Source organism: Channa argus, chromosome 8, assembly GCF_033026475.1.
Source record: "Channa argus isolate prfri chromosome 8, Channa argus male v1.0, whole genome shotgun sequence".
NCBI classification, from domain to species: domain Eukaryota; kingdom Metazoa; phylum Chordata; class Actinopteri; order Anabantiformes; family Channidae; genus Channa; species Channa argus.
In genome coordinates this window covers 528,221-543,755 of record NC_090204.1, presented here as the reverse complement: position 1 = coordinate 543,755, position 15,535 = coordinate 528,221, and the positions used below count along the sequence as shown (strand labels likewise).

The 15,535-nt window shown below is 37.7% G+C and overlaps 1 protein-coding gene across 3 annotated transcripts in view; it reads right to left on the bottom strand.

Moving 5' to 3' along the window:
- Nucleotides 1-15,535, bottom strand: part of nlgn1 (neuroligin 1) — a 329,180-nt gene that overhangs the window by 283,715 nt on the left and 29,930 nt on the right. For 2 of the 3 annotated variants that reach the window (XM_067513941.1, XM_067513942.1), the window contains exon 2: nt 12,719-13,792. In XM_067513941.1, coding sequence (XP_067370042.1) covers nt 12,719-13,256 — 538 coding nt within the window. In that variant the 5' untranslated portion in view covers nt 13,257-13,792. Of the gene's footprint in view, nt 1-11,859; nt 11,920-12,718; nt 13,793-15,535 lie in introns of all 3 variants that reach the window. The other variant, XM_067513940.1, reaches the window with a different exon arrangement.

The following is a 15,535-nucleotide window of genomic DNA, read 5'->3' as shown; positions in this document are numbered from 1 at the left end:
TAGAGCCAGAGTTTTTCCAAACTCTGTAATGTCAGCTCTTTCATCTTCATATACAGCAGAATGCTGCACTGTAGAGCTTGCTGTCTAGAGAGAGAGTGGCACTGCAACAAAAGCAGCTTGAGAGAATCAGTTTTTTCAAATATTTGAGGCAACACCAATCATATGAAGCAGGTGGATTCTTCTCGGTTGTAAAAACATTTTGTTTTTGGAAATTTGCATAAGTATTTTATGGAAGTAGCAGTAGTACAGACTTGGGGTGTCCTAATCCAGTTGTTCTGGTCCCAAAATTGATCAGATTCCTTTTATACTAAGTACTTTCCCATATTGATTATGATCTGATACTTCTATTTAGCCATTCCATGGTAAACAATAATTCTAAATAAATCTGATACATTGAAATAACAGCTGTATACCATAATCAAACAGCTTTTTTTTAGGAGCTACTTGATCTAAATCCTGAAGGCCCTAGTTCAACGATATTACATTTATAAGCTTAAATTATTGACAACAGAGAGCGTGACTTCTGAACTAGGATGAAGATGTATCACTGCTGGACTTTCTCGAGCTATCAAAACACTTGTTTCTCTCGTGGTGGTGGTAATATGGAGTCAAGTATGTTGCCTCACAGTTAGGGTTATGTTATGTTAGGGTCATTTGACTAATGTTCATTAGCGACAGCTGAAAAGACCTCTTAGGTCAGTAACATAAGGATCGGATTGATATTTACCTGGATTTGTGCTGATATTATTTACATCGAGACACCTTTAATACACTATATAAATGATCACTTTATATTTGCAACAAGTAGGCATAACACACATGTGCAGTAGGGCTAACACAACCACTAATATAATTACTTGCAATGTAGTTTTTCATTCATAGAGCAGTTCATAGAACTGTTGATTTTGGACTCGCGGGCCTGACTGATGTCTTTACCAAATGAACTACGGAAGAGGAATTGATGGGTCCGATTTCCAAGTGCTTCAGGATCAACTCATTCATGATTAAATGCTGATTGTGCTACCATGCACATAATCATTAAGACCTGAGGGCAAAACTGAACTTTATAAAAAAAGTGAATGTTTTGTGAAAAAAAGTAGAAGGCTGAACAAATGAGCTCCTAAGCAAGACTTTTATCAACTTTCAGAGAGAATAAATAAAAAAAACCTTATATGTAAAGAAAAACCTGGCTCTGCTCTCCCTTCTTATCAGTGTAGCAAAATTCTGCCAATTCTCAGTTTTCCTTATTACACAGTTTATACTTGTGTCTACTTTGTATTTTATTTTTTTTCTCTCCATCATATACTTGTAAGGGGATAATTTGCTATACACAGGAAACAGAACATATCATTTTTACACATGTCCTTACCCATTGTCAAGCCACACCCAGTCTAACATGTTTCCTGGTTTACAGCACATTAATATATTATGTATGTCTATATCTGTATGTTTTTAGGGACTGGTTGAGTCAGCGGTATGTTGTTGGTTTATTTCCTGGTGAAATTATTAACATTATGGTCCATGCCTCTAGTAGAGCCCAATGAGTCTTGGTCTATATCTCTTTTATTAATGTCACTGTCTGGCAGTCTGTGTGTTGTAATTATTACCACCACACAGAGACAGACGGACTGATTCCCAAATGAATTCCAGTCAAAACCCACCTGTGTAAAAACTCATTCAGTTGAAAACTCTTTGGTCTAACAAGCAGCAACTTCAATTGCATGTCATCATCATCCTGACAGTAATTATGGCTGTTTTCCAGAGAGGTTTTAAATGCTAGGGTGTGCTTTAGATAACGTCTGCTGTTGCTAACAAACACACACTTATGCCATCTCACTGCAGTTGTTAGGGAAAACAAAAAACTGATTTTGCTTTTTGGGAAAAAAAAAACAGATAAAATTGCAATTAACACCGTTTTGTTCAGTGTGGTATTGGGTAATTAGACCCAGAAAATCTGTTGAATTTCTTGTAATGTATATCTTTACATTATCAGGTTATGTGATGAAATGTGAGGGGATCTCCAAGGAAATATATTTTACTTATTTGTAATGATTATGGTATATTAAGGGCCCAAACGAGGTGATGATAGAGAAGGGATATTAATAAAAAGGGTTTACTAACAAACAGGCAAACAATTGACTCCAAGGGGCGACGACAGAACACTCGCGAACAGAGGTAAGAATACTAGACAAACAGTGGATCAGTACTAAATAGTGAAAACATAGTAATATTAAAGAATAATTAACCCAGAAGGGGTGTGCACACACAAAAACATCCTACATTAACAAAAAACTAAAGAGGGTGCATGTGCAGGGACCAAATAGACCGGGATAAATGAAACAACTCAACCAAATTTGAAACAACTCAACCAAATGCTTAAAAAATATTGGCAGACAGGGAGAAACAAAAAACTGAACAAAGTGTCTTAACAGAAGCAAACAGGGGCAAACAGAAAACCAAACTTGTGCCTAAACAGAGATAAACTAACAGAGACAAACAGGTAAAGAGGATAAACAAACAGGGACAAATGAAGGACTAAACCTATGACCATAATGGGGGGAACCAGAATCCAACAAACAGGCAAACAGGGTGTGTGGCATAAGGACATTGAACAGACAAACTGGATAGAAACTCTGGGGAGAACTGGGTTTAAATAAACTGGAGAACGGGTGAAACTAATCCAGACTAACAATTTAAGTAAGGAAACAAAAAAGAATGGGGGAATGGGGCTGAGGTGCTACAAAATAAAAGCCATGAACAGGAAGTGAAGAGACAAATGAAAAGAAAATGTGTCATCATGAAACAGCAATTTCCCCTTTTACAGATTCTTCCCAGGACAACTTCCTCTAAAAGGAAAAAAAAGGTCAAATAGTGCATTTGTCCAGTTGTTCACTCTCAGCAAGTGAATGTTATCAACACTGTTTTACCTTTGTCTTGCAGTCTATGAACTTGGTCCATTTTCCCTATTGTTCAGTTTTCATTCACACACAGAAAAATCCAAGTCAACATGAGAATAGCCCTGTCAATTCATTTGTGAAATGGTAAATACATGTAGTAAATACATGAGGAAGATGCTGTCAACATGGAAGAACTGCACAATTAGTATTTGTTCATAACCATGGTAATTGTGAGAGGTTCACCAACTAAACCACTCTAGAGCTTGTTTGGGACCTAGACAAAGGCCACATCCAGTAAAGGGTGCAGTAGTTTTTGTCTACAATTAAGTGGGATTGCTGAGTTCAGTGTCTATTAAACTAGTACATCCATGGCAGATGACGTGTTGAAAGTGTTGAAATTGTACCTTTAGGTGTCAGGCACCAAGGCGGCAACTTCTGTCTCTTCCAATGGCAACAAAATGGCCGCTGGCGTAAAACTATTTTTTGTCATAAATAGTGGAAAACATAACTGTGCAAACTCTCCTGTTTGTTCAAACTCTGGCCTCCTGTGGGAAAATACTCTGTAAGGTAGGTGTGAAAACTCCCTGAATTGAAAAAAAAAAAAGACTTAAATGCAGAGAAAGAATGTGGGCCACATTGAAAGTATTCTTTCTCTCTCTCTCTCTCTCTGTATCTCTCCCTTTTAGTTTCTGACTTTGGTTCAGAACCAGCTCCACGTCCAATGGGGCTATGCTGAAAATGACAAGTCCACCACCTCCCCAGGAGCCAGCACAGATAGTGAGCCTTTTTGACACAAAACCCTGTCAGACAGGACAGAACTTAAAATTATCCTGACAAACACACACTCAAAAACACGGATTCATCTACTGTATACAGACACACACACAGGCATAAGAAGAAACACCAGTGTGGAGATATTAAGCTGTGAGTGGAGGTGACAGAGCCCCTCAGGGGAGACCCAGGCACAAGAAGGGCCATGCCTATCCCTGCCTTGTATTTTCTCCACTTTGCTTGTGTATTTTTGCGCATGCATGTGTGCACAGCTTCCCGCAGGATCCTCTTTCAATGACTACAAAACTGGGACAAAGCCAGAGGAAAAAGGGAGAAAATGACACAAGCAAGAGAAAAGGACAGAGAGAGAAAGTTAGATGTGGGGGGCGGTGAACAGGTGAGGACGGACAGAGAGACAGACGGACAGAAGGTAAAAGGCCAACCTGCACTGTGGGAGATCGAAATGGATGGAAAGAAAGAGAAAAAAGGAGAAGAAAGACATAAAATGGATTTGGAAAGAAGAAAAAAGGAAAAATTCAATGCCGCTTCTTTTCTAAAGCCTTACAGATTGAAAACAGCACACAGAAAATTCAAAATAATCCAACATGCTGAAATATTTCCGGAACTATTTGAGATATTAAACAGCATGTACACGCTTTGGGAAATGGCCTAGTTTGCAGTTTAAATGGCCTAGTTTGAGTTTAAAAAGCTCAGTGCTTAATTCAACATATTGTCAACACAGAAGGAGTTCCAACCCACCACAGAGACACCTTAGAGAGAGTTTATTTTTCCAGCTTTTTACAAGGTCAGACAGTGACAAAGACTGAACGACGGATTTCATGAAGCACAGAATCAGTTTGCCCTTAGACCCAGCTCCCAGGTGGCAGCTACTGTAGCTCTGTTTATGTAGTTTTCCAATGCCTTCACATAGATGAACACAGATGTCAGTCCTTCCAGAAATGTGTGATGTTGATATTGCAACTACAAATTTATCCAATACAATACAATCCTGCATAACCTTGCAATATAAATCATCCTAAAAATATTTCAACATGCATTAATGTTGTTTTAGGAAAACTGTTGCAAACCAATGCATTTTAGGCCACAACATTTCCCAAAAAGGGTCTGATACACTGGAGACACTGATATCCATCTATCATAGTACACTGGATCTGCATATTCTGGTACATTCTATACACGCACACGACAAAATATAATAATGCCTCACTGACAGCAAGAGCAGGAGCTTCTTCCTTTGTTATGTTTGATTGATCAACATAAAAATGTGAAATCTAACCTATTAGCATGAACTAAGTCAAGGATGAATAAGCAAACCACTTGTTCTTAGTGCATAAAACAAGAATCCAGTTTACTTAACTCTCACACACACAACCACCTTTGGGCTGCATGCACTGAGTCTGCCTGCACCCTTGTGGACTTGGGTAGGTGATGAAACTTTCCACACATAGTTAAAAGCATATCTTTGCGGAGACGCGCAGACACATAATGCATGAATTGGCCTTTGGTTTATGACCAGCCAAACGGTGATGGAAAAGTCCCAACATACTTCCCACTGTAAAAGTGTAACTTTTTATATTGGAAAATATAGAGAAACAATATTAATCTAAATAACAAAAGAAGAAATGTAGAAAATACTACAGGTTTTCTTCGTTTGTTATTTAGATTAATTTTGTTTCTCTATATTTTCCAATATAAATTCACGGTCACATGTTTATAATTTAAAGCGGCAGGCTGATTCTTAACCTTTAAAACCGTGTAGTTTGCTTGTGCCTCTGTGCTTATTTATTGACATTTTTTCTACTATATTGGCAGACAGTAATTTTCAAAGAAACTTGACTTGCACTTCCCTATGGTTTTGCTTTTCCTTCAGCTCCTGGTAGCTTAAAAAGTTCAACTGTAGCAACATAGGCATAGTTCCACAGCAGAAACGTGTGTTGATTTACTGTCTCAATTTAAAAAAAAATTATATTTGACTGCTCATTTGGACCTATATGAAGACAGATTACAAGTTGAATTTTTTTTTTTTTTTTTGGGCTAGCACTGTCCAAAATAATGGATAGAAACTGTTTATAGATGCGTGGTTAACCATTATAGGACCTCAAGGCTTGTTTTCTGAAAGCTGTCCTTTGGGATTACAAAAGAAGGATTTTTCAGTAGCTAAAATTTGACATACTGTGAGGTGCATTGAAATGGCACTAAAGTGACAAAATTCTAAAAAGCCTGCTAAAGCAAAGAAAATCATCTCTAAAAGCAGCTGGATTAAAAAAAGAAACAAGAAATTACAAAAGATCAACAGCTCTGAAGCACTTGACACTGCTTAATATATTTGCTGTTAATATTCAAATTTTTAAAATTTTTGTTACTTGAACTTTACTTCACCCTCCCACATGTACCTCATCATTTTGTGTTTTCCAGTTACCCATAATTCCTTTTGATAACATGCAGAACTGAACATGCCTGCAGTCAGCCGTGTGTTAAGATCCAGAGAAAGTGATAATTAAAGCACAACATGTAAGAAAAGGACAAACATTAACCAAAAATGATCATTTCACCACTGAACAACAGTTTATAGTTGAAAGCTGTTAATATGCAAACCTGCATTTTAGAAATTGCATTAATACCTTTTTCTTTTGCAGTTTGTTTTGTAGGAAAAGTAAGTAGTTATAATTTCACACTACTGAATTCTCTCTGAATTTCCAATGATGTCATCGGATATCTTTCTTTCATTTGCCCAAATGTCCAAAACTCAAAGCATACATGGCTTGCAAGGATACAAAACAGAAACAAACCCTTTTCCTTGCACAGGAGAGTTTGCAACCAGATAAGGTTTAGTAATTTAGTTTTTAAAAAGAAAAATGAACAGTGGATCAACTAGCAGGAAAAACTAGCATTGTTTTTGTGTGTGTGTTTTGCAGTGGATTTCTTTGATTTATATAAGCCAATAAAAAATGTAATATATTAATTAATATTCAATGTTAATGATTTTATTAGAACAAATATGAACAGTATATGGACACAGAATGTTTCACTTTAAATGTGGCAAAAAAAAGGTTTCAACAGCAGTTCTTCCCATTAAGATATGTTTTTGGTGCACATTACTAGTAAAATATTTGACAAAGGTTTACAAGTTGCATCCTAAATAATATATACTAAACTTTTTTTTCAAGTTTATCAAAGTATTATAAGTTGCTCTGATGTGATACCCAAGTGTACTGTGAACTGAGGTTTAATAGTTGCTGTTTAAATGATGAGTTTTAATGAGTTTTGAAAATGTAAGACAGAATATCAAGATATCAATTAGCCCAACTCTTTATTTTAATCTAAAATTATTTCTAATACATTTATTTAATTTTCTAACTTTGAATTGTCAGATCCTTATTTACCTAGGAAAGCATCTTAAGACTTAAGTCTTTTCTGAGGCTGCTTCAGGCCAATTTGTTTAATATTTAATTTCTTGAGTAAGGATTAAATTCAACACAAGCATTTCACTTTTTGAAATTTACTCTATATTAATGGGTTTAGTAAAGTAGCAGCTGCTTGTTTATGTAAGGTTTCAAGTTACAACAACAAGGTCTGCAGTTGTTTTGAAAATCAAAACTCCAATTAATTAAAGGTCCAATTAATTTGAAATTAACAAAACATAATTGTTTATATTAAGTTAAGAAAAATGCTTCATTGATTCCACTTAATTCCTCAAACCACACAGCTACAAAATGTCAAGGTCACTGAATGTTTAAAGTTACAGTAATATGAAAATTACCAGACAGTAGCTTCCTCAGTACAGTACAAATTAAATATTGGGGCTCCAGTACTGTCCAGACATAAAACATAGAGACGTAACCTACTGTATATGGAGGCCACGTTTTTACTAATATGCTCTCACAACATTAACAGCATTTTACCATTCAGATTTTTCAATTTTTAAATCCTTTTGTTAGGTTAGCTGTCATCTGTGACAAGTGAGCTGCATTTACTGCTGCTGCATTTACTTCAAGTTTAAACGTACCTGCTGCAGGCAGAGGGATGACCAACCACAGCGCTGCTGCCTCTTATCTCATTACAGAGAGCGCTATCCCAGCATGTGATAACTTAATGACCATATTACCTACACACATCCAAAACTCTACTTTTAACCACAGAAGACTTCTTTGAACCAGTATGACACAGGATGGTACAATAGTCCTTATGAGGACAAAGAGATGAGTCCCACAGCAATTACACTCTGCTTCACTCACTTTCACCGCTGCTCTATTGTTTGCTCTCACTTTGTTTGTCCTCCTCCCTCTAATATAACTCCATGTCTGCCTTTGTTCACTGCTCCTCATCTCTGCCACGGTCTGTAGAGGGATATTAACAAAAGCTGTTGGCTGGAGGTATGAATGTTAAAAATTCCTAATTAACTAAGACAAAAACAAGTGCTCAACAATTTCAGCAACTGATCTTTGGATTTAAATACTTAAATTTTTTATTTTCCAACAAAGTAAATACAATTTCTTTCACATATTTCCACATGATAGTTCTGCAGCTCAAGGACAATAGCTTTCCTTTTGACCTAAGCCGTTTCATCTGCTGTAAACTGTTATTTTTATCAGAGAAGAGCTGTAATAGTGTGGTACTTTGTGTACAAACCCCACTAAAAATATTGGAACGGCAAGGGCAAATTATTTATTTGTGTTACATGTAAGGCATTTGGGTATCAAATGACTAAACGATGCTGAAGAAAGGTTCAGAAATTGCAGCTTTTTCTTTGATGGTATTTTCTCAAAATTTAAAGGTGTGGTGTGTATGATTTACTGGCACTAGTAGTGAGTTTGATTATTGCAACCACCCAACTACCATGACCCTCCCTTTTCAAGCATTAGAAAGCACACAGTGTTGATCATGTACCATATCGTCATCTATGACTGCAGTGATGTGTGTGAGGTGATGACTGATTAAGATCACAATATGTTCAGAAAAAAAAATTTACTTAACCTATTTTAGGAGCCATAGCCTTCATGTAAGAGAAAACACAAAAATCCCTTTGTGGAACTTGATTTGTTCATTCTGGGCTACCATAGAAACATGGTGGTTGTAACATAGCAACCTCTATGAAAGAAGATCCCCTCACTATTTAAGTGTAGAAGGCTAATTATAGTAATTACTATTTTCAGGTGATTACACAGTTAGGAAAATGTAAATATGAATTATTGTTATCTTATTGTTATGCTATTAGGGCCCTGTTCATATTATTTATTGCACATTCAAGTAGGCAGACGTATAGGAATAATATTTTTTAAATCACATTAAGTAAAAAAAGTGTGCTCAATACACTGGTGGTTTCTTTTATTTGCAGTACATTCCATTGGCTGTATTTCTTCCACAGACAGCTGTCTGGTGTCCATAGTGATTTATCCTTTTTTAAACCGCCCAATGGTCTGCGCAGGTAAAACTCAAGGTTAAAACCAAGAGTAGTCATTTAGAATAAAATTAATGTTTGAATCATCTCACTAAACACATTTGGGTAGCAAGAAACCCCTTCCAGTCACATGTTCCAATACGTTTTGATGTCTGTATTTCTTCTAGGCCAAATGCACCACACTGAGTGAACTCCTCTAGCCATGAAATTACCCACTGATCATAATCTGTGTGACTGTAATGACTGACGCACTGAGATTATCCATAAAATAGATCTTGCCTCTGTAATAGAAACCTCCAGAATATTGTACAACTGAATCCCTAATGTTGTTCCATTACTGCTAGATCCAGTAGACTAGATAGATTTCTGCCATAGAACTGATATCCTAATTACAAATTAACACTTCTAGTAACTAATAACATATAAAAAGATGTTGAAGCTGCTAGTACAATAACTCAGCTCATATGGACTCAGTCACCTGATGATTCTGTCACAATTCAAGAGATCTTGATAAAGACTGTGTGGCACTTTTTATTATCTTGCATGAAAAATGCTATTTAAAAAGTGTCGACTAAAATGAGAGGTTAGCATCTGTTTTATTATACGATGCACTTGGGTATTCAAACTATTCAAAAGTGGCCCGAATTGATTGCCAGACAAAAGACATGAGATGGTTTTACAGTTTCAGATATTGCCAACTACAGTGTGAACATCGCAGTGGTAACATTTAAACCAGATTTACTTTAACAAGATAAGTTTACAAAAAAAAAGTTTAGCTACAGTAACAAAAAAGTAAACAAAACAGGTAAAAAAAAAAATTATGAATATAAGGTATCAATTATGAGTCAACTATCTTTCTACAATAAGTTAAATAATAGTTATTATAATATGAGCGGATTTCACCTAGATCAGGAAGTAATTACTATGTGCTTGGCACTGGGCCAGATACTCTGGGATTATGTATGAAGGTTCATCATCCAGATTTTGCCACAAAAATGTTGATTGCTGTCATGTTTGTGCATCTTTTAGATAACAGCTTCTGCAAAAGATATACTTTTTTATAATTATTGAGTCGTGTAATGTATCACTTATGATATCCAAAACCTTTTGATGCAGTAAACTTTGTATTGCACACAAAACTAACTAAAATCCCCTAATAAGTTTTCAATTTTCTCTCTCTTCTAAAAGCTTTAAGTAAATGTGTAAGTAAAAACACGATATCTGCTCAACATGTCACTAAATATTTAAAACCAATTTTAAACTAGTGATGCATTAATCTGAAGCTCATTTACTGCATGTATATGTACATTTTAATTACCTGTGGCTTACTGGAAACAGCTGCACAGAGCTTGTTATAATGGAGACCAAAGTATGAAAGCACTGTGTTTAAATAGAGTGGTTTTCTTTCACAAGAGTAAATTCATTCTTGCTCAATATACGGCCAAACGATAGTGAAGCAAAGCCAAATAAAGTAACGCAAACAGTTTAACTTCTAGTGTAACAAGGCCAAAGCCAAATCTGCTTCTTTATTTTGTTTGTTTTTTTAGCAACATACTATACATTGTTTTCTAGAACTAATCTCGCTTTTGCATAAAACTAAATCCACGAGAGATTGTCTGGTTCTCCATTTTGAAAAACGCTTTCCCATGCTGTGTGACTAATATGTAAGCTTCTATAATCTACCCGTTTAAATGCATTTCTTCACTGAGTATCTGTGTGCAACATGTCTGAGTAGAGGACACGAGAGGAGAGCGGGAAAGATGAGCAGGGGGGTTATATTGGACATGTATCTGTGCAGTAGGAATGTACACTAAGTGATAATGCAGGCTGCTGCCAAGACAATGACATTAACACTCAGGCCTTATCGAGGACACTGTCAGCATCTCTATCTGTCTCTCTCTCTCGCTCTCTCTCACACACACACATACACAAAAACACACAAACACACACACACAATAAATGTGCCCATATCCAGGGAGGGAGAGAATGAGAGACAGGGAGAGAAAGACAGAGAGGAGGACATTATCTTGATGAAACAGTGCTTGATACAGTAGTTGGAGCCAACCTGAACACAGCTCTGCTTCCTTTTAATGGAGATTACACAGTCAAGGGCCAGCTTGAGCTCATTTTGTTTAACAGTGCATGCGACTGGTACACCGACTATCTGGATGTGTGTTTGTAACACTGGGCTTGACCTTATAAATTTGCTATCTCCTCACACATAAACCATCATTACCGAAACACCTTCTCACCCCGGACCTAGCAGCCAATCAAACCATCCAACTCTCACTGACATGGCAGAGCACACAGCGATGAACCAGGTAGTGTGGTGAAACACTGCCCTCGCCATCATACTGCCATCACAAAGTCTACAAATTACACAGTTTATATAGGGTTTGAGTAGCTAATGTGTTGTTATTACTTTCTGCAGAATGTTTGTTGGTCTTGTACTAATTAAGACAAATGTGAAAATGTTTCTTGCTGCTCTATTCACTTATGCTATATTTGACATGCACAGTCAGTCTTCTGGTAAAGCTTTTGCGTTTGGTTTTCCTACTTCAAATTCACTTCCAGGTAGCATTTAAAAAGCTGCTATCTTTTAAATGCTTATTTCTAAAAACATGCAGATTCCTGACTTGAGACCTGATTAATTTGTAGACCTCGGTCTTGCTACTGTTCTCCACTGTAGCCCACAGTTCTTCTTTTCTTCCTGTTTTTACGCTGTTTCTTCTTATTGTGGCATTGTAAAGGTTGCATTCAGATCATACATACCTCCTTGTCTACATATTTTCTTGCCCGGTTTCCTGGCACATTCCTTGGATATTCTTTTGACTGTAAAATGAATAGAAGACTAAAGAATAACATGGAGCCCCTGGACGCTCAACGTACACAGGAGCTGGCATGCACACACACACACACGCACACGCACACACACACCCATACACACACACACACATGCAAAGCTGATTGAGTGAAAGGGGAAGAGGAAAAAAGCAGAAAAAAATAAGACGGAGGAAAAGAATGAATCACACCAGCTCAATCAGCGCAGTATTCAGTCTATCAGTCGGCCAGCCAGTCATTCAGCCAGTCAGCCAAATCAATCAGTGATGATCATGACAACGACTGTCTTGTTTAATGAACTGTGACCATTGTGGTGGAGCATAATAGTCTGTGATGAGCTCCAGACGTAAGAGAGGGGAGGGAAGGAGCCTTCAGGGGAGGACAAATAAGGCGATGAGGGGAAAAAAAGAGGAGCGGGGCATTAGAGAAGAAGGAGGTGGAGGTGGAGAAAAGGTTAAAAAGGATAGAAAATGGAATCGAGAAGAATCAGAGATATGAAGTGGAATGAAAAGAGGATAAATTGGCTTTAATGGATGACACACACGCGCTTTTTTACAAAACCACTCTCATATGCTTATGCACTATTAGCACTGTCATGCACATTAAACATGCACAAAGTCATGCTTTCCCTCTACTCACAGACAGAGACAAACAGACGACACAAATGCACTCTCTCATAGACAAAATACACCCAAACACACTCTTCTCTCTGTCACAAGGCTGTTCAGTTTCCCCCTGCCCAGCCCCATCCTACACATCAATCCTACCCTGGGCCCGCAGGCTAACTCACCATCCTCAGTGGGAACATAGATGTTAAGATAGAGGCAGTCTTCACTCTGGTCTTGGACGTATGTGGACACAACTTCAATGCTGTTGGTGAACCACACCGGCAGCATCACATCTGGCAGGCGGCCCTCCACGATGGTCTGAGGGCACACCGGGGCAAAGTGTGTGGCATTGCGAATCTCCGGCCAAGATGCCGGTGCCTCGGGTGGCTGAAAGCGGCGCTCGCCTGTGGGTGGCGCAGCATACGGCACACCGAGAAACTGCACAACAGGACCGAGGATTTCATTATTTAGCTCTTTCTTAACTCCACGAAGCTTCCCATAGGTTATCGTGACCACCGGGTCGTTCTCGTCTAGTTTCTGAGCAAACACGGTGGCCGGAGACACCTGCAGCATCAGCAGTCCCAGCCACATTAGAGAGGACACCATCCAGCAGGTGTTTAAGGAACCTTCAAGCCCTGCATATCCCATCATCCTGCTCCTGCTCTTGTCAGTCTGAAATAGCCGACACCCAGTCCTCAAATGGTGCCTCCCCTGGAACATAGCTGCTACTCCTTGTTTTCAACTTGCTTGTTGTATCCTCTTTTGTTATTTCCAAGTAAGAATTCCTTGTTTTTAGTCGCTCACTTATAACATTCAGGGGCAAACACAAACACACAATCACTCTAACTTCACATTCACGCACAGGCATAAATAAGTGGGTAACTCCAAAGGGAAGGAGGGTCAAGGTTGCTAATGGATCCTTTTAAAAATCCAGCCAGTGAAAACCATCCGGTGGGATAGTAGCAGCCATCATTTTCCTGCAGCTTGGTGAATGCAAATCTGAGAAATATTCCTCACAATAGGGAAGATATACATCAAAAATGTCCTGCCACCAAGCACATCAGTGAAGGAGAAAACAGCAAAGGTACCATCTTTAAGCACCACTTTTCAGAAGGTAGAAAAGCCAGTCAGTGATGAGGGTTTCCATGATTTTGCGGTGAGCAGATCTCCATGTACAACAGTGGAAGCAGGAGTAGCAGTGCAGTGGTTGTCGTTGTTATAGTTGCAGTAGTTCTGTCCAGTCCAAAGTCTGTCCTCTGTAAAACAAACCAAGAAACAATCAGCATTCATGCGTACAGTGCCTTACAATAAAACTTAAAAAAAAAAGTTGACCTTGATGTACCACATTAACATTGAATCAATCATGTGATTTGATCATGACAGCGTGATTTTAGGGCTAATGCTTTTGAAAGATTTGTGCCGGAAATGTTAGGACAAGACACACCTTATATACCCAGTGACTGTTCAGTGCCTCTTGACTACTAGTTGTCTGAAATTGTTGTGTCAAATGGTGCAAATGCTGCACGTTCCTTGACATAATCTAAACCTTCTTGTGAGAGGACACACACTCTGAAGAAGGCCAAAAAATAACGAGTCTTTCATCAGTTATCTTCATGTCCAAAAGGAAAGCTAGGAATTTGTTTATTTCAAAAGTATGAACAGGTTAAAGAAAAAAAAAAAAAACATAAAATCAATAGAATTTCACTGAAGTAGATTAGAATCAATTTCTTTCCTTAGACAACTTCTGATATTTTAAGAAATGGTAAATAGTTTAGCATCTTTCTACCTTATCTGAAGGTAACTTAACCTGCTTCTCATTGAACGTGTGTGTGTGAGTGTGTAGAACATCACACACACGCGAGCATGAAGGGTTGTCATGCTCAGTATGTTTTTATGCTTATTCACACTGCATTAGGACTCAATGTTCCACCTGGCTGAGTTCTCCTTCAGACTTCATACAAAAAAATTCAGCTAAAACACACACACACAAACACACACACACACACACATTATGTTTTAAAACATTTAGGTGACATTACCCTACTGTAAACCTTACCAATGGATGGATTACCAAATGAGCCTACTGAGCAAATGCCCATGGTGCCCAAAAGACCAGGAAGCTTCTGAACTAATGTAATTATTTCAAAGTCATTAAGCCCTTTTGAAAGATTCAAAATGACCACAACGTGATGCAAAACAATCCAGAAGAAAAAACTACAAGTACACAAAACTAGCAGCCAAAAAATGACAAAAAGAAGATGCAGGACAGCCAAAAACAGATATGAAAAAATACAGCAATATATGACATTTGTAAATCAAATGAAGCTATAACATGCCATCATTATTATTTTACATATCTCTGCTATGGTCAGTACTTCTGATTTGTGCTGTGCAGTAATGCGTATAACTTAATTGACCATTTACCATTTAACATTTAGCATGGCTCATACACAGCACCTATATAAATCACGTTCAGAGATGCATTCAGTGCAGTATGTGCTAAAGCCAGGAAATAGCCGTATGTTGCATCCAAAAGTCCACTGACACTGACCGAAACTTTCACCTTCTCCTGTCTTATAACAGTTACCCAAACAATTAGCAACCCTATAAACTTAATATAAGATTTAAAAAAAACTCTGTTTGACAAAGTCAGGAGACAGACTGAAATTTTCCCCTCAGGGCTTCTCATAGCCTGTTAGCTTCTTAGCTTCCTGGCCTGTTACCTTGTGGATATTACACCTGCATGATGCCTGCTGCTGCATTTCGGTTAAGGTACATAACTTAAAGTGCCTGTGGGGTTAACTGTTTTGCATTTTCATTTTAATATTATCTCCAGGTGGTTTGTTATATCTACTACTGCCAACAAAATAGTTGACTATATGTTTATATGTTTTTTTTACTGTAAATACACCTATAATCTTTATTTTAGTTGACTTTTAGGTGACTAAGAATAAATTATAGGTTATATATAGTATAATATTTTTGCATTCTGCTATCAA